This window comes from Chlamydotis macqueenii, chromosome Z (assembly GCF_036417535.1).
Source record: "Chlamydotis macqueenii isolate bChlMac1 chromosome Z, bChlMac1.mat, whole genome shotgun sequence".
In the NCBI taxonomy this organism is placed as follows: Eukaryota; Metazoa; Chordata; class Aves; order Otidiformes; family Otididae; genus Chlamydotis; species Chlamydotis macqueenii.
In genome coordinates, this window is record NC_141593.1 from 45,833,935 (window position 1) to 45,853,029 (window position 19,095).

A 19,095-nucleotide genomic window follows, 5' to 3' on the forward strand; every position below is an offset into this window, starting at 1 on the left:
AAAAAAGTTTTTTTTACCACTAATAAAAATAGTTTTGTTTATTTAATCTCTCACCTTTTAAATTTATTTTTTTATAATGTACTTTATTAGTACAGCAGTACATGTATATAATTTTTTATGTATATATAACAGAAAATATTCTTTTGCATCTAGCTCTGGGCTCCCCAGCACAAGACCGACAGACCTCCACAGGAGGGCCACGAAAATGATGAGAGTGCTGTAACAGCTCTCCTGTGAAGAAAGGCTGAGAGACTTGGGGTTGTTCAGCCTGGAGAAGATAAGGCTCTGGGGAGACCCCTTCAATATATAAAGGGGGCTTATAAGAAAGACAGAGAGATGTTTTACCAGGGCCTGTAGTGACAGGACAAGGGGAAACAGCTTTAAACTGAAAAGGTAAGTTTTGATTGGACAGAAGGAAGACATTTCTTACAATGAGGGTGGTGAGATGCTGGAACAAGTTGCACAGAGAGATGCCCTGTCCTGGAAGCATCCAAGGTCAGGCTGGACAGGGCTTTGAGCAACTTGATCTAGTGAAAGATGTCCCTGCTCTATGACCTCTGAAGGTTCCTTCCAACCTCAACCACTGTGTGATTCTAAGATTCTACTTTAAAAATTCCAGTTTCATCCATTGCTGGAATACGATTAGCAGTAATAAATCTGACACCTGGTACTTTCAACACTAACATACTCTATGATCTCTTAAGTTCCGTTTTAAGACATTCTGCACTGGGATCATGCAAAACCTACTTGACTGCAGTCTGGCCTGCAGGAAAAATAAAATATCCAGCATAAAAGCCAAGGCTTGAACATCTAAGCCTCATCAGAAAAAGCCTCTTAATTCTGTAGTACTGTGCAGATCAGCAATGCCTTTTTCTTTTTTTTTTCCTCCAAAATGACTCACTTTCACTCTTTCCACTTCTCTACCCAGCTGACACAATGTCAGATACAAATGAACTTTGAAGCAAAGCACACTTTTCACCATGCTTGATGACACAGACACAACACAACAGTACCATAGGAATCCAGGTACTGTTTAAGGATTAAAACGCTTCTGTTCTGAAACAGGGAAGGCCCAATAGTGAACTTGGAAAAACACACACTTACACATGAAACCTAGAAAGCTTAAGATGTAGATTTATTATGCATTAAGAAGCTTATCAACTTAAAAACCAAACTCCATAGTACAAAAGGTTTGTTATCTCTGCTCAGTGTGGAACAAGTTTCGAAATATATATTTTTAAAATTTGTTCAGTCTATACACAATCCTTTTAAAAACTGTATATCTGTCAGTATCCTCATTACATTTATAAATACATGATTTATACAGCATCCCATCTGGAAAAAAATTAATTAAAACTCCTTAAAATATCTACATATATTGAATACATATAAAACATTCACAGGAGTAGTTCATTAAAGTTGGGTTTAATGGTTCATTTACACTGCAGCAAAATACATATAAATGTGTATTTTTCATAAAATGTCTCTAAAAATTAGCACATTTGTAGCCATTCATAACTCCTTTAAAGCATCTTTTAGACAGGAAATTTGATATAAACATATCCATGAGATTCAGCAGGTAAGACAGTGAAATGAAAGCTAAATATGATTAATAACTGAACACTAAGTAGCAGTTAAGGCCGAGGTGAAAGGAATAGGAAAGATTTCATACGGCAGATAAAGTGACAAAATGCAATAAATATACATATTTCTTGATGTAAACTACTCTGACATCCATTGTTTTTCCTGCCTCAGAAGTCAGGAGTATCCATATTTTTGACACTGCTCATTTTATAATTAAAATTCTATTTTTTAATCAGCAAAACATTAACGTGACCAGTGCTGTCAGGTGGCCTCTGGAGCAGTTGTCTCAACTGCTCAGAACTGACTTTTCTGGAATATGCGATTAAGACTTCCATGCAACCCTCATTTATGGGTAATGACTCTCATGTATGATCAATCATACACCCTCAGAAGCCATCTGAGTTTCATCAATGCTTTCTAGTAACTATTGGACTTCTTGTTACTAAATAATATTTGAGAATGTGTCTTTCAGAAATATAATTACTTTTATTGATAACCACTAATTCAGATACTAGAACTATATAGATAAGTCCCTCTCACATTGTGAGAAAAACGTGTCATACATACAGACAAAAGGCATAAGAAGTGCAAAACAATCTTTTAACAGTGGTGGCAGAAACTGTTCTGCCTCAAATCTGATTATTTTGCATACAACTTTGGGAACTGAACATTCACACTTGAAAAAAAAAATTCCATTATTCGAGTTTCTACCCAATGCCAAGATTTGACCAATATTAGGTAGAATCACACCTAGTTGTGACCTGCCATGCTAAACAAACGCTCCTGCAAGTATGGTGTCAGCCTCAAGTATTATAAAACATGTGACCTTTCCTTGTACATAGCTGCCTTCCTTTCAGAGGTGAGATACTCTGTACACCCCACCAAGCATCCAGAGCCACAATTCAGTACATGAATTTGTTCCACAGTCTCCTCAGAAGCTAGTCTTCATACACTGCTATCTTGCAGCAATGGTTCAATGTCCTCTTCACTAGGATTGTTGCTCAGAGTACTGCTGTTGCTGTGTTTTCTAGTACTGCTGGCTTTGCTGTGCTCAGGAATAAATAAGGCAACTAGAAAAGCCAGAAGAACAATGCATGCTCCAACCAGGAACGGCGGACCAGGAATGATTGCTCTCTGCAGGGAAACAAGCATATCAAACAATTAATGAAGTTTTAGACATCGACTTCTTCATTTAGAACTACAACTTTAAGGCAGGAGACAACAGGAGACAAATTTACAGGGACTATAAAGTTTATGCAAACAAGTGCATATGTGCTCTACAACTCTGCATCTACAATCACTAAGAATTTCTCATCTGGCCTACACAGTGATCTAAAAAACAGAAATATGCACAAAATGATCAACTGACAATAGGATTCCCTAGCAGATGAAACAGACATTGAGCGATACGTCTTTGTAATTTTTTTTGTTCTTTAAGCAACCTGCCTGTTAAATCAGCAAGATTCCTCTAAAGATTAATAGGATAAGATTTCAACATCCAGTAGTACAATGGTCAATAAATCTTTAACTTCACTTTTTCCACTTACTTCCATGGCTGACATACTTTAAAATCAAGTTAGCTGAATAAACAAACATCCCCCAAAATTAATACATCAGTGAGGAAAGTAAGAGCTGGCTATGTGGTACATGGCGTCCTCTCTGCACAGACAGATTGCTGGCACGTGTAACAACTTGGTATCTAGAGTTATTCTCTCTTGCTTCTAAACTGTTTATTTTCAAAATTTAAAATACAATTTATCCACATTTCATAATCACAATTAAAAATAAGCCCAGAAAGACTAATTTTAAACCAGCTAAACTTGATGACAAAACTCTCTAAAACAGTGTCAGCCACAAAAGAAAGTGTCAGCAATCTAGCAGTGTCTTTTTTTTTAATCTCCAACAGATTTTCTGTATTTATGTCAACTAAAACTAAATAAAAATCAGAAGATGAAACTTGTCAATCCAGTGTACTTTCTTCCTACCACCTGAAATGCAGGAAGTTATTCTAATATGAAGTGGGAAAGTAGCTGAAATTAAGCATACAGTCACAGGACATTTCACTTGCTTTTCAGCTGATGGTCTCTAAATTTAAAGTATATATTCATATTAACAGAATTTATATTAACAACATTACTTAAATCTTCAAGGGGTGCTAAGATTGCAAATACTTAAAGAATGTGATAAACTTCCATAAATTAATATCCTCATTTGTATTTTAACAGCTGATTTATCTGAGCAGCTTTTGAATATTCCACTACTGCTTTAAATGGTAATTAAGACAGATACACTTCTACTATTTATGATCTGCAGAGCAGATACACGTTCTCTTTAATAGGTGCATCAGATCTTTTCTTTGACGGAAAAGAATCACAAGTACAACCTGTGGTAACACTGCAGCTCTCCCATTTCCATGAGAAAAAAAAAAATTGATATTCAGCAAAATATCAACAAGATACATAACAAAATATGCCACAAGAAGAGCTTCTATAGGTATGCAGGGGACAAAAGAAAGTCCAAGGAATATGTAGGCCCCCTCCAGAAGGGAACCGGTGAGGGGGAAAGGCTGAGGTACACAATGACTTTTTTGCCTCAGTCTTCACTGATAAGAGTTCTTGTCCCACCACCCAAGCTGTAGAAGGGAGGGACTGCGAGGATGAAGAACCACCCACTGTAGCAGAAGAGCAGGTTTGGGAACATCTAAGGAACATGAAGCTGCACAAGTCCATGGGACCTGATGAGATCCATCCGCGGGTCCTGAGGGAACTGGCGGATGAAGTTGCCAAGCCACTAGCCATCATATTTGAGAAATCGTGGCGGTCTGGTGAGGTCCCCGATGACTGGAAGAGAGGGAACATAACCCCCATTTCTAAAAAGGGGAACAAGGAAGACCTGGGCAACTACAAGCCAGTCAGCCTCACCTCTGTGCCTGGCAAGGTCATGGAGCAGACTCTCCTGGAAACCATGCTAACACACATGGAGAGCAAGGAGGTGGTTGGTGACAGCCAACACGGCTTCACCAAGGGCAGATCGTGCTTGACCAATTTGGTGGCCTTCTATGACGGGGTGACAGCATCAGTGGACAAGGGAGGAGCAACGGATATCATCTACCTGGACTTGTGCAAAGCTTTTGACGCTGTCCCACACGACATCCTTCTCTCTAAACTAGAGAGACATGGGTTTGATGGACAGACCACTCGGTGGATAAGGAGTTGGCTGGATGGCCGCACTCAGAGAGTGGTGGTCAATGGCTCAATGTCCAAGTGGAGACCGGTCACCAGTGGCGTCCCTCAGGGGTCCGTGCTGGGCCCGGCCCTGTTCAACATCTTTGTCGGCGACATGGACAGTGGGATAGAGTGCACCCTCAGCAAGTTTGCCAATGACACCAAGTTGTGTGGTGCCGTCGACATGCTGGAAGGGAGGGATGCCATCCAGAGGGACCTTGACAGCCTGGAGAGGTGGGCCCGTGCCAACCTCATGAAGTTCAACCAGGACAAGTGCAAGGTCCTGCACCTGGGTCATGGCAATCCCAGGCACAAATACAGGCTGGGCAGAGAATGGATTGAGAGCAGCCCTGAGGAGAAGGACTTGGGAGTGCTGGTGGATGAGAAGCTGAACATGAGCAGGCAATGTGCCCTTGCGGCCCAGAAGGCCAACCGCATCCTGGGCTGCATCAAGAGGAGCGTGGCCAGCAGGTCGAGGGAGGTGATTCTCCCCCTCTACTCTGCCATGCTGAGACCCCACCTGGAGTACTGTGTCCAGTTCTGGAGCCCCCAACACAAGAAGGACATGGACCAGTTGGAGAAGGTCCAGAGGAGGGCCACGAAGATGATAAAAGGGCTGGAGCACCTCTCTTATGTGGACAGGCTGAGAGAGTTGGGGCTGTTCAGCCTGGAGAAGAGAAGGCTCCGGGGAGACCTGATAGCGGTCTTCCAGTACCTCAAGGGGGCCTACAAGAAAGATGGGGAGAGGCTGTTTAGTAGGGCCTGTTGCAATAGGACGAGAGGTAATGGTTTTAAAATAGAGGGGGGTAGATTTAGATTGGATATTAGGAAAAAATTTTTTACAATGCGAGTTATAGAACACTGGAACAGGTTGCCCAGAAAGGTGGTGGAAGCCCATCCCTGGAAACATTCAAGGCCAGACTGGATGAGGCTTTGAGCAACCTGATCTAGTTGGGGATGTCCCTGCTCCTTGCAGGGGGTTGACTAGATTACCTTTGAAGGTACCTTCCAACCCTAACCATTCTACAATTCTATAAAATCCTATTCTTAAGTACTCTAGAGTAACAGAAATGAATACTTAAAGGCAAGTCCAAAAAAAATTTAAAAAATTAAGTTTGAGTTGCTTAAGAAAAGACCAGAAGTGACCACTAGTATGCATTCTCCTCCATTCACTCCACATGTTAAATAACTGAAATATGCATCCAGACTTTCCCGTCATGACTGTTCAAACATGAAGGTTTACAAAACCATTATATCTAATAATTTGTTTTAGCACTCTGTCCATCACTGAACACAAGAGTACTTTATATCTGACATTATCTGAATTATTACAATAATCAGATTTCACTAGTTAGGTTAAACTTTTTCTTTATATATATATATAAATAGGACATGACAGGGTTCTATCAAAGTAAACGTGCCCAAAAGTTACACGAACAAATCTATTCTTCACATTAATAAGTTTAACAATACTTATATAAATAACCTATTTCTGACAACAACTTAAAATCTATTTCCTGTAGGTGCAGTAATACTTAGTATTGTTGCAGTAATACTTAGTATTGGAAACACTAAGTAGTGGAACAACACTTAGTAGTGGAAACAAAGAAGGAAGAACTGTTTTTAATTCATCTCAACAGCACATTGTTTTATCAAGGTTCAGCACATTAATAGTGCATTCTCAACTGAGTTCCTATAGACTCATTACTTTTGACAAGCAGGGGCAAAACACAGACTTAAGCGCCAAAAAAAAGTTAGCAATGCTTGTCGTAGACTAAAACACTTTATATCTATTAACTGCAGTTCTACAGACATCCAGTAACTTTTTAAAACAAGGTGCTTGACCATTTAAACTCGTTATTAAAACTTCTTATTGAACACTTACTAGCATTTAAAAAAAAAAAAAACAAGAAAACATTTTTCAAACTAAATATATCTGCAAAGCAACTCCTAGTTAGCAATTTAAAACAGCGAACAAAATGAAGAGACACATATCTTGCATTTGGGCTTTGCAAATCCAAGGTACTGGTACCTAGACTTGCACACATCTTCTAGTTTCCTTGTCTAATCTCTGGTTTTCACTTCTATTCATTTTACTTAGATACATTTTTAAAGTTATATAATATTTAAATTGTGGAGTTCTGTCCCACTCTTATATTAGACTTGAATATTGTTGTAGTTCAGCCCCAACGGGGACCAGACTACGCAGTCTCTCTCTCACTCCCCCCACTCTCCGAGAGAATAGGAGGAGATTTGACAAACAAAAGAAAACCAGGAAAAAAAAAAACCAAACACGCGGGTTGAGATTGAACAAAAAGTAAATTTAACAGTAATGACAGAAGAAAACAATAGAGTGATGGAACACAAATACAGTATAATAGCTCACAACAGATCTCCACATCCAGTCTCTTCCAACTAGGAGGGCCTCCCTTCAGCACTCTCCTCACTTATATACTGAGCATGATGTCAGATGGGATGGAACAGCCCTTTGGCTAATTTGGGTAAATTAACCCCAGCTGTTAGCTAATTAGTTAACTATCCCAGCCATAGGGGCTACCAGCTTCAGTTCTCCACCCAGCTCAGGTAAATATTAACTCTATCCTGGCCAGAACCAGGACAAATATAAGAATTCATAGAAAAAAATGGTATTGTTATTTTCCTCAATAACAGTTTTATGTGTTAGGTGCCTGGTAAACTATTAACAGGGGGAGATGTCATTACAGACATTTAACAAAGCTTATGAATACATAACTAAACATAAGAGCTGTCCCACCAAAATTAGAATAAAAAGCAATCTTAGTTATGCAAATACTTACTGATTTTGCTGTATTGCTAACTAAATAATGTCTACTTATTTATTAAGCAGGTTTTCAAGAAAACAAGGACATCTGAAACGATGACTTAATTTACACTTACAGCTTAGAAAAACCATTATTTTATAAGGAAGCTCATATGTTAGGCTTCAGCACAGGAACTTCTTCTACCACAAGCTTTAGAAAGTTCTACAATGTAAGTTTTGACTCTTTATAACTCCCTGGAACAGTCAGTCGCTCTGCTGTAATACATTTGGGCTACTTCCAACAAAAAAAAAAACCCACCCACATGGATATTCTTCAAGTAACAGAACATAATGACATCGCTTGTAACATAAATGTGGCTACAAAGTCAAAAAGCCAACAGACTCCCAGCCCCCAAGAAATGATGATGTGATTTGATACTTGCACAGAGTTCAAGAGTGAAATTTTAACTAGTGGAAGTATGACAAATCTCTTGAAAATCTGAAATAATTATTATAAAGGTTTTTCACACATTTTACTATGGTTTCCTTTCTGCTCAACAAAGAGTGTCTTTCTCCTCCCTTACTCTAACAGTTTACTCATGTTTGCTTGAGCAAAGTATGGAGTGAGTGAGTAATATGTTCAAGCACTGGTTACAGTCAATACCTAGAAAGGTGCATGGACTGGAGGATGAACAACAAACAGTTGTTTCTACAGTGACAGCCACTATTTATTTACATATTCAGCTAATCTGCTGCCTTTCTTAATCAGTTTCACAACAAGCTAAGAGATCATCAGCTCTCTGAAAAGTCCATTCTTAGCATTTTGGAAAAGCAATTAAATTGTAGCTGAAGAGGTTAGAGCAAACAAGCTAAAAACATAAAAAAAAGGTCCATGAGATCCTCTGAACTTTCCTAAGTACACATTTGATATCTCGGAAGACAAAGACAACAGAACAAAGCAGGCAAAAATGCAGACTTGAAACAAAGATGTAAGGGATACAAGAAATGTTATACACGATTAACTTCTCCCCTCCTCCGCAATTTTCACACAGGTAAAGAAAGGTGATGAACAGCATTGTTATTGCCATTGGAAGAAAAGCAAGAAAAAAAAAAAAAAAGTATCTCAACTGTATACTGAATTACTGCCTACGTGAACAATTAACCTATTGCTGTGAGGTTCAAAGACAAACTTGTCAGAATTTACTGAGTTACCAAAAATTACCTATTGTCAAAATTTGATGTTTCACTGTACTTCAGGATTAGAGCTGTGTTTTGAGTAAATTTACATCAAAAGAACTTAACTCATTCTATTACAATACTGAAACTAAAGCTGCTACTACCAGAAATCTAAATAGTTACTATCAAATTTAAATTATGAGCTATCTTAATAGTTCAATAAAGCTGACAAGTGAGAATTAAGTAGTTCAAGGATTAGATATCAAGATTTTAAATCAAACAAAAGTGGCAGACTTTTACTCTTATGAGTTCCACACCACAAACTTCACACCAAGTTTTAAACTTACCTCATCACTGAGATCTTGCATTGCTTTTTTTACAGTCTGATCAGGTGGCAATTCATTGAGCTCCACATGAAAGAGAAAGAAAATAAAGCCATACAGTGCTGGTCCCAGGCCATTGCACAAACCTCTTATTCCAGTTATTATTCCTTGGACAACCCCTAATGAAGAAAAAAGAATAAAAGTAGGATTTTTTTTTTAATCAAGAATTAAACACTCAGAGCCAACAGTGTTGGCTTAAGAAAAATATTGAAGATAACTTTGCTGGATTAAAGTAATCCTCTGCAAGGCCACAGTTCTGTCACTGTACTTGCATGCTACTGCAAGCGCTATGGGTTTTGAATACAAGTGACTAAATTTATGTGCAACTCTTATTTCCTATGTTAGAGTTCTTCCACCCTCACTCAAAGCCTACAATGAAGAAAGCAGAGGTAGAAAGATAGCTGGTAGAAAGCTGTTGTAGCTGCTCAATTTATTTTCAAATGAAATTTACAGTAATAAATCTTTGTGTTTAGGGTTGTTATTAGCAAAATAGGCACAAACCGTAACAGATTTCCTCCCTTCACCAGTCTAAAACCAGAATTCATTTAAGTAACTTATTCAGGGCAGTAAATTCAGCAGTACTGCAGTAAATTCACCATACTAGACTTGTTTCAGTTTTACATTAGATTATTTTAGAAGTTTGATTAATCAAAGTTCTATGGGTGTATTTCTGTTTCAATTTCATTAAACAATTGCGAAAACAGTGTAAAATTTTTTTTATGATCTTACAGATTGAGATTCTACAGAACACTATTTTTACAATATTAGTGTTAGTAATATTAGACACTAATATTTTTACAATATTAGTGTCTGTCCCCTTCCTTCTTAAGGCAGTACTTGTAAAATGGAAGGAAAGAAAACATGCCCAAAAAGTTGTCCCAAGTTTTTTCTTCATATGTTGACATGGACGCTTAAAAGCTTCGTGCCACTAGGTGGCAAAACTGCACTGCAGAAATTATTTTATGCCTGAGCTATTAATAGTCGTTTCCCCTAGGTAAGGTGAAACATCTATGATCTCTGTAAACTTAAATAAACTGTTCATTTCATGACATAAATAGAAAACAAGTCTTAAAACTCATTCAAATGCCTCTATTAGAAACAAAAATGTAAAAAATGGCAATTAAAAAAAGCCATGTAAAAGACTCTTGCACCTTTCAAACTCAAGACACCTGCCTCCCAGAACTGCACCTCCTTTGTACCTCCCATTATGTAACTTCAAGTTGTACAACGTTAAAGCAAGACTGATACTTATTATTTATATGTACAGGATTTGTTAAAGAGAACACTAAATTCAGTTACTATATGACAGTTACACTCGTTTCCTCTCTTCATGTGAAGAGTTTTTTCTGATTGCTCATTCCCCTTCACATCAAAACTAATCAATTCTTCTGTCTTCTCAGATCAACTATTTCCTTAATCTTCCTTTTCCATTCCTTGAAAATCTGAAGTATTACAGCAAATAGGGCCCACATAGACTAGAGTTTCTTGTATAGGCTTATTTCAATCCAGTAAAATATGTTTTTAGTTTCCATTAAAAGCATGGTGGTGTTACATTAATCCTCACTGTCTTGCTTAGAGAATATTACTTTTAATTTAAAAGAAAGAGGAAGGAAAAAACAAAAATTACCACATCTCTTTTTGTTGCTTTTGTAGTACTTTTACAGGAAGTTAGAAGAGAAGTAGCCAGTCAGACAGAAACATGTATTTTGCAATGCAAATCTTATAAACTTGTGTACCTTCTTCCTCTCTATGTAGATTAGAAGACTTCCACAGCTACTACCAAAGAAACTCATTACTCATCAACATATTTGGAAAGTACACCTAGATATGTATTCTGCTTTCTAGATAGAAGAGTTATCCAAGAATGCAGTCTAATGTTGAAACAGAAATTCAATCAATACTTACCTTGTTGATCTGACTCTGCATTTCGTGAAACCAGAGCACTGATTGCTGGGAATGTAATGCTTGACATTGCTGCTACAGCTCCTGCTGCCCACATCATCCTGTTAATGCATAAATGGAATTTAAAATGAGACTGCCCATAAAATTACTGCCCACCCTCACAAAAAGGGCCACCCTTAAATGAGGGTACTCTCATTTAAGGCTTAATGCCCTTTAAAAAGTACTCTTATTAAAATATCTAAATACTGGAAGTTATCTGATTAGGGTCTTTTCCTGTTCCCTTCTCACAAACTTCCCTGAGCTTGTTGAAACAGAAGCACATTTGATTATACACTAGCTATTACAGCAGAAGAAAAGAAGTGAGTGGGAGTGAAGTAATACACGCTTTCCCTCTCCAAAGGCTCTACAAAGGAAAGATTTCAGTGAGACAGTTCTCCAACTTGCATAACTCACTGTGAAGTGCTCTGATAAAGCATTCATCACTGTCAGGAGGACAAACTCTGTAAAGAGAAAGCTGTTCAAGCTTACGGTTCTAGTTTGCTTTACTTACAGTTTTTCCAACAAAGAAAGCTCTAGACAGTTTCCGAGACCAAACATAGTTATAGTGACAAAATGACATGTTAGAAAACAAAAAACAAACAAACAAAAAAAAAAGTAGAGGTCCAGAAACTAGTTAGAATGTATCTGGTGGAATTACTAGAGAGAACATACTATTTTCTAGGTTGTAAGCTTAAGAAAAACTTCTAACTACTTTGTAGACATAAAATTCTGTGGACCAAAATGGTGCAAAGATTCCTTTTTGAAAAAGGGCTGTTAGTCTGCTGCTTACACTATATAACCAGAAAATTCTGTCACTCCTACACGTGCAAAATACAGACTAACTTTGGCAGTGTAATGCAAATGAAAATTATTAATTCACAGAATATTTAAATACTCATGACAACAGAACTAAATGGTAGAATTTCTTGGAAAGACATTTTCAGTTCCTTAACAGGTATGTACCTACAAAAATGTGTGCTTACCAAGACTGAGATCCAAAACCATACCAAGCCAACTGGAGGATTTGAAAGCCAAGGCCAAGGAGAACTGTATTTTTGTTCCCTATCGACTTCATCAAGATACTGAGAAACACAGTCTGCAAGAGAAATTGGTTCATCCAAAAGTTATTTTAAAAAGCCAGATTAATAAAGTAATTTCTCCTTCCACACAAAGTAAATCAGAAGATCTTTCAACTGCTGAGGAACTTCACACTATTCATGCTATTACTTTCCCGGTATTAAGTCTAAAATGCAGACTAACCATATCTACATTTGATGTACAGACATTCTTAACTACTAAAGAGCTTCTACCTCAGGACATCAAGAAGCACGTGTTGCCTCTTTGATGGACATTATATCTGTGTCTGTTTCCACCTCTACAATTCTGTCTCATTACAGACTAGAGAGTTCCACAATAAATGCTGGTATCAAGTTAAGATAGTACCGATTTACCAGTATCTACAAATACCGGTGGCGGGGCTGGGGGGGGGAAGACTGTTAGCTAAGAAAAAAGTAATCTCTTTACATCAGGTGAATTACTATAAAAATTTACAATTAAAACCAACAAGTAAATCCTGCTACTTTTCCAGCGTCATTACATGTATTGAAATTCGGTCATGTTCAATTCCTAGGCATCTTTAATCACATTTTTTCTACTAACTCTTTACACCACTCATATAAAACTTCTTTATTTGCATGTGGAAACTAATCCTAAAGGAAGACCATTGTTTTTCATCTGTTAAAAGTGTTACACTTCAGCAGGAAAGAGGTCACAATTCAGATACAACAGCAATACATTCATGCAAAAAGCAGACCGTTCCTAGTAAGGTAAAGTCCATACATATGGACAATTTCATATACATTTTTAACATGAGAAATTCAGCAATGCATCAGTAAAAAGCCAGAGAAAAGGAACTGGAAGGACTGCAGAGCTGAACACACCTCCTCTCTCATGTACACCTTACTCATACTAGTTTTGTTTCTCATTCTTAGACAAAGCTAGTTTGAAAGCTAAATACCAAAAAAAAAAAAAAAAATAGTAATCTATCTACATGTGACCAGTTCTTTCTGGAGATATCCAACATGCCAACACAATTCAGTATTTATGAAGCAAAGTTTGTTTCAATAAGCTGCACTCTTCAAAGAGTTCAAAAATCAATGCACAGTCTCCTCATCTTAATGTTGAAAATTATGAACCAGAAGGGCAGCCATTTTAGAGGTTTTTAGCAAAAATACCATCTGAATAAAATATGATTGGCACATGTGAGTGCATATAAAAGCATCAGAACTACCACAGAGCAAGGATTAAAATAATGACTTGTATTGATAATGAAGGACACAAGAGACAGCAGTGAAACTGATAAACACCGAGGAATGTTTGTCTACATCAAAACAGTGACACCTCCACTCTGCCATGGATGGCAACAAGGTTACGGCACACTGTATGTGCCATTCCTCTTCCTGTTAGCAAAACAGGAAGACAAACTGTACCCAATAAAGACACCAAAGATCACATGATAAAAAAAATGTTTGATTTCTATAATGTATAAAGGACCCATCCAATAACCAGCTCACTGTTGCCAGTTAAGAGGCGTGAAAGCAATATACCAAGGCCTCACAGTTCCTCAGCCTCCATGCTGAGCTTAAGTAACCCTGGACACACCATGTCAACACCTGCATCATTTGGACACAAGTTTGATAGCATGAGCCAACTGAATAGGTGCAAGTAGCGTGACTTTTGCTTAAAATAAATAGCACCTTTCCCTTTCAGAAGGTCTTGCATTAAGTAACCAATTTCCTGTATCATTTTAATAATTTAAAGCCAGAGTTCCAGTAAATTTAGTGATCTAAGCTTAGGAAATTTTAGTTTCATTTTCTGATGCCCGGGTCCAGCACTTCCAAGGAAAGTAAATTTAAAGCAAGACATTTATGCTGACTGTCTATGACTATAACCTTTAGTGAATGCAAGATACACTGGCATCTTAGAGCACTTAAGTAGTTTATAGACAAGCTTAGTAATCAGAAGAGTCAGCATCAGCATTTAGTTTGTACTGTTTAATAAAACGCTAAAAAGAATAAAGCTTACCTGAGCTATTATAGACAGAATGCCCACCACAGCTATGAATGCAGCAATGCTAGTAGATCCAAAACCTATAATCTGAAGAGAAGCAGAAAACGCATAAAACAAATGCCAAACACAATCCAGGACAATCACTAGCAAAGAGATACCTTCTTCAAAGAAAACACTGATTCTCATTTATAATCTAAATCCATACAGGAAGAATCCATACACTTTTGAGAATAATCCTTAACTTGAATGCTTACCAAGAAATCCACACAATAAAAAAAAAAAGCCTTAAAAAAACAAAGGAGACAGAGGAAGTTGTATATCTGGAAATTGAAGTTCTCTATCCCCTTCCACAGACACAATAACTCTTCAACAGGCAAGATTCCCACCTCGAGACATACAAACTGCTGCACTGAATGAGAACAAAGGTCTGCTTAACTATATGAACCCATGCTTAAGCTATGGCAGGGTTATGCATCAGGAGAAAAGCATTATTCAGTTCTTGGCTTAGCAAAGCACCCTGCCTGTATTTTTTAAAGCTGTATTTTTCCAGAAAGTAGTTTTTTGAGCAAAGTCTTCAACAAGAAACATGTCTTAGGGAACAGATATTTAAACGTCCTTAGTAAGATGTGAAGACACCAACATTTACCTGTCGCAAGTACAGAAAAAAGCTAGAATACTGGCCAGCCTCAGGCAGATAGGAGAGAAACACTGTAATGCAGATCGGGAGAACAGCAGAATCTTTTCTAACCTTCTTCAGAGACTGTGGAAAAAAAAAAAAACAAAAAAAACCAAAAAAAACCCACCAAACCGAAGTAAGTATTGCAATATTTATACAAAGTCTAATGAAAGCATAAAGAAAGTAAAAAGTGGATTCACTTTTTTAAAATCCATTTTTACCCACATATATGAGCCAAAAAAGTTACAGATGGAAACACGTAATCTGAGCATTGAGTTAGAAACAACCTCCTGTTATATAAGGTTCGCGGTATCTGATTCATCTGCAAAGTTTCCATTTGATTTTTGAAACCACTGTTCAGTACCAAATTACAAGCATTCACTGACAACAGCATCATATAATATTCAGGGAATGTAAGATATCTTTAGTTTATCCCTATATTAATCTGTTCTGAAAGATGCTAGCAAATAATACAACCTCACTACAACTGTTTCTCTTCCAAAATTATAGTATTTTTCCTTGTACATTTCTTATACTTGTTCACCCATAATATGAATCAGTTTGAGTAACAAATAAATTATGGAAAACAAATTCTTTAACTGCAGTTTTTCAAGCACGTCACTCATCTCTCAACATTCACACACAGTTCCTAGCACGTTGGATCTCATGTATCATAGCATGGTTTGGCTTGGAAGGGACTATAAAAATCATCTAGTTCCAACCCCTCTGCCATGGGCAGGGACATCTTCTACTAGACCAGGTTGCCCAAAGTCCCATCCAACCCAGTCTTGAACACTTCCAGGGATAGGGCATCCACAACTTCTCTGGGCAACCTGTTCCAACGCCTCACCACCCTCATTGTCAAAAATTTCTTCCTTGTATCTAACCTGAATCTACCCTCTTTCAGTTTAAAGCCACTACCCCTTGCCCTACACTACAAGCCCTTGTAAAAAGTCCCTCTTCAGCTTTCTTATAAGCCCCCTTCAGGTACTGAAAGACCACTATAAGGTCTCCCCGGAGCCTCCTCTTCTCCAGGCTGAACAGCCCCAACTCTCTCAGCCTGTCCTCATAAGAGAGGTGCTCCAGCCCTCTGATCATCTTTATGGCCCTCCTCTGGACTCCCTCCAACAGGTCCACATCTTTCTTATGTTGGGGGCTCCACAACTGGACACAGTACTCCAGGTGGGGTCTCACCAGGGCAGAGTAGAGGGGCAGAATCACCTCCCTCGACCTGCTGGCCACCCTCCTTTTGATGCAGCCCAAGATGTGGTTGGCTTTCTGGGCTGCAAGGGTGCATTGCTGGCTCATGTTGAGCTTCTCGTCCACCAGCACTCCCAAGTCCTTCTCCTCAGGGCTGCTCTCAATCCATTCTCTGCCCAGCCTGTATTTGTGCCTGGGATTGCCATGACCCAGGTGCAGGACCTTGCACTTGGCCTTGTTGAACTTCATGAGGTTCTCACAGGCCCACCTCTGCAGCCTGTCAAGGTCCCTCTGGCTGATATCCCTTCCTTCCAGCATATTAACTGCATCATATAGCTTGGTGTCTTCGGCGACCTTGCTGAGGGTGCACTCTATCCCACTGTCCATGCTGCCAACAAAGATGTTAAACAGCGGCAGTCCCAATACTGACCCCTGAGAAATGCCACTCATCACTGGTCTCCACTTGGAACAATAAAGAACGATCACTCTTTCCTCTCTTATGATATTATGGTATAACACAAACACAAATTAGCTGAGTAAGTGTGAATAAGTGAACAAGTTACTAGAACAATGGCATGATATGTTTTAACTGTTCCTATATATGCCTGTAGGAAAAGCAGGTTGTATAGATCCATTCTATATTAAAAAGAAATCACAGATCACTAAAAGTGGAATTCAAGAGGAGGGAGAGACATTGTCAACTAGAAGGACATAAAATGGATATGGAAAAGTCTTACAATATCACATTTTGGGATCTGTAGCAATGTGAGAATTCAGCATTCCTCTTACAATAAGACAGAGTAAGTAAGCATTTTCCCTTTGGATTTCACACTAAATATTGTTTCCAATTCAAGAATCATTTCATCCACAAAGTTTGGTTGCAGCTTGGTTTTGATTTTTAAACGTAGCCAGATGTTTTTGTGCAAGAGCAGAGAACAGAGATTACAGTACATTGAACAGTCAAGCTATTGATAAGAATTAAGATTTCTCAAGCTTACAAAATGCAATTAATTATTATTATTAATTAATCATCAATTATGTATTAATTATTGAAGTGCATCTTACTACAAAAGGGTCTGCTCGTTCCCATGATATAGAAGCTCCCCATGAAGCAGGTCTCATTTTTTCCGGCAGAGATTCTGGCACAGCTAGCAGGATGAAGCAGATGTCCACAGCAGCCACCAACGTTGCCACTAGTACAACAAGGTTATCTCCGTAGCTGGCAGAGAGGTACGCTCCAATGGCAGGACTAGTTACCAAACTTGCTGCAAAGGTGGCAGATACCTATGCACAAGAACAGTTTACAAACTTGTCGAAGTGGTTATTTTACCACTGCAGAAAAATTAAGTAAGCTCGACACCACCACCCCTCTCTAGAAGTGTGGTTTTAAAAAAAAACCACGATTAAAAAAAAAAAAAAAACCCACATAAAAAAAAAATCACTTATGACAGTAAATATGGGTCCATATAAAGTTTCTCCAAACTCCACTATATGAGACAGGATTTGCAGTCAAAGAGGGAGTTGGGCTCAAAGGAAAATGGCTCTTACTTTCAAATAGACTAAAATGTTTTTATTCTCCAATTATGAATTTGATGAGATTTCACTGAAAACATTGAGAGCATATTTAAATAACTTGCACCGCCTTTAACATTTCTTGTTCTGCTTGCAAAACTTAAAACATGTTTTGTTACACATCCTCTACGCAGGTAAACTTGTCAAATTCTTACCCTGTTCCTATGAGCACAGAGCATTTTGTGCAGCAGTAAAAAGTCTAAATTAGATTTGTCAAACTTTAACACAGTGCCTTGATGCATGGTTCATTCCTTTCTCTATCAACCTCATTACATTAATCAGGAAACAATCTGTGCATCAAAACACAAGTTCAATACAAAGGTCATAATCTGACCTTTTGTTCAAATTTAGCATATCTTACCAGTCCATAGGCTGTAATTCTTTCATGTTCTTGTGTTACATCAGCTACATACGCAAATATTACAGAAAAGGTAACAGAAAATATTCCAGATACTGAAATCATAGCGAAGTACCACCTAATGATTTAAAAGCAACAATTAGAAAGTTTAAGCTAAGACTTCTTGCTTTTCTCTTACTAATCAAGCAAGTTTGTATTTTATCCATCTATGAAAAGTGTTCCTCAAGAACTAACACAGAGCTCTACTGGAAATGAATGGTTGTGTAGTCTCACTTAAATATTGGAAAACAGTATTTCATTTTTTTAATATTCTACTGTTTATTTCACATTAGCCTAAAAGAAGTGGCCCCTTCAGGACATGGTACCTGCAGATTTTCACATTCTCAAAGTTGAACCAAGTTTAAGTTATGAAAAAGGAATTATCTTACAACTCAGTTTCTCAACCTGTTAAGGAACAAACTACCATATATAATGCTTCTAAAGCTGAACTCTGAATGCATTCAGTGTACACAAAGTTCTTCTGTAATCCTCCTAAGTTTCACAATGAATCTAAATGAAACTGAAACCAAGTCAATTCCACTCCATTAAGACTTCAAGTTGCCTAATTAAAGAGCCAGAAGATCTCGTTTGCAGCAATTATACTTTTCTGTGGTCAATAAATTCTAAGGTTCGTTTAACTTTAAAAAGATGTTTATTACAGCACTGTAAGTCCTCAGGGGAAAAAAATTAACAGCTGAACTTAAAACTGAGTTAAGGCTATCAACCAGTAACTAAATCACACTCTGTAATTTCTACTTTTAAGACACACAATTTTAACACTTCTTAAACAGAAAAGCTCCAGAATAATGTAATCATGTTTTGAAATGAAAGTGGCTCTCTCTTGTCTTATTGTCCCTCTCACTTTCCCAAACTACTACTCTGACTGAATTTCTGCTGTACTGACAAGCCCACTACTGCAGTCTGCACCACTTACCATGGACTTATTCTCATTAATGGAATCGGGGCACAGGTGAAGAAAACTGTAAGAAGAAGAAAAGATTTTCTTCCGCATGCATCTGATAAAGCACCTATTAGCGGAGCACTGAGAAAGGACAAAAAACCCTGTGAGAGAAGAAAAAAAATTAATATGTCTA

General features: G+C 37.9%; 1 protein-coding gene across 1 annotated transcript in view; it reads right to left on the reverse strand.

The window, feature by feature from the left end:
• Window positions 1–1,114: 1,114 nt before the first annotated feature.
• The window catches only part of SLC71A2 (solute carrier family 71 member 2), a 33,295-nt gene continuing 15,314 nt past the window's right edge, over window positions 1,115–19,095 (reverse strand). Inside the window, exons 4-12 of the mRNA XM_086770899.1 lie at window positions 18,936–19,063; window positions 17,966–18,080; window positions 17,098–17,316; window positions 14,803–14,916; window positions 14,172–14,243; window positions 12,071–12,183; window positions 11,052–11,149; window positions 9,111–9,265; window positions 1,115–2,718 (exon numbers count right to left, since the gene is read on the reverse strand). Of these exons, the coding sequence (XP_086627025.1) occupies window positions 2,530–2,718; window positions 9,111–9,265; window positions 11,052–11,149; window positions 12,071–12,183; window positions 14,172–14,243; window positions 14,803–14,916; window positions 17,098–17,316; window positions 17,966–18,080; window positions 18,936–19,063 (1,203 nt within the window). The 3' untranslated portion in view covers window positions 1,115–2,529. The remainder of the gene's footprint in view (window positions 2,719–9,110; window positions 9,266–11,051; window positions 11,150–12,070; window positions 12,184–14,171; window positions 14,244–14,802; window positions 14,917–17,097; window positions 17,317–17,965; window positions 18,081–18,935; window positions 19,064–19,095) is intronic.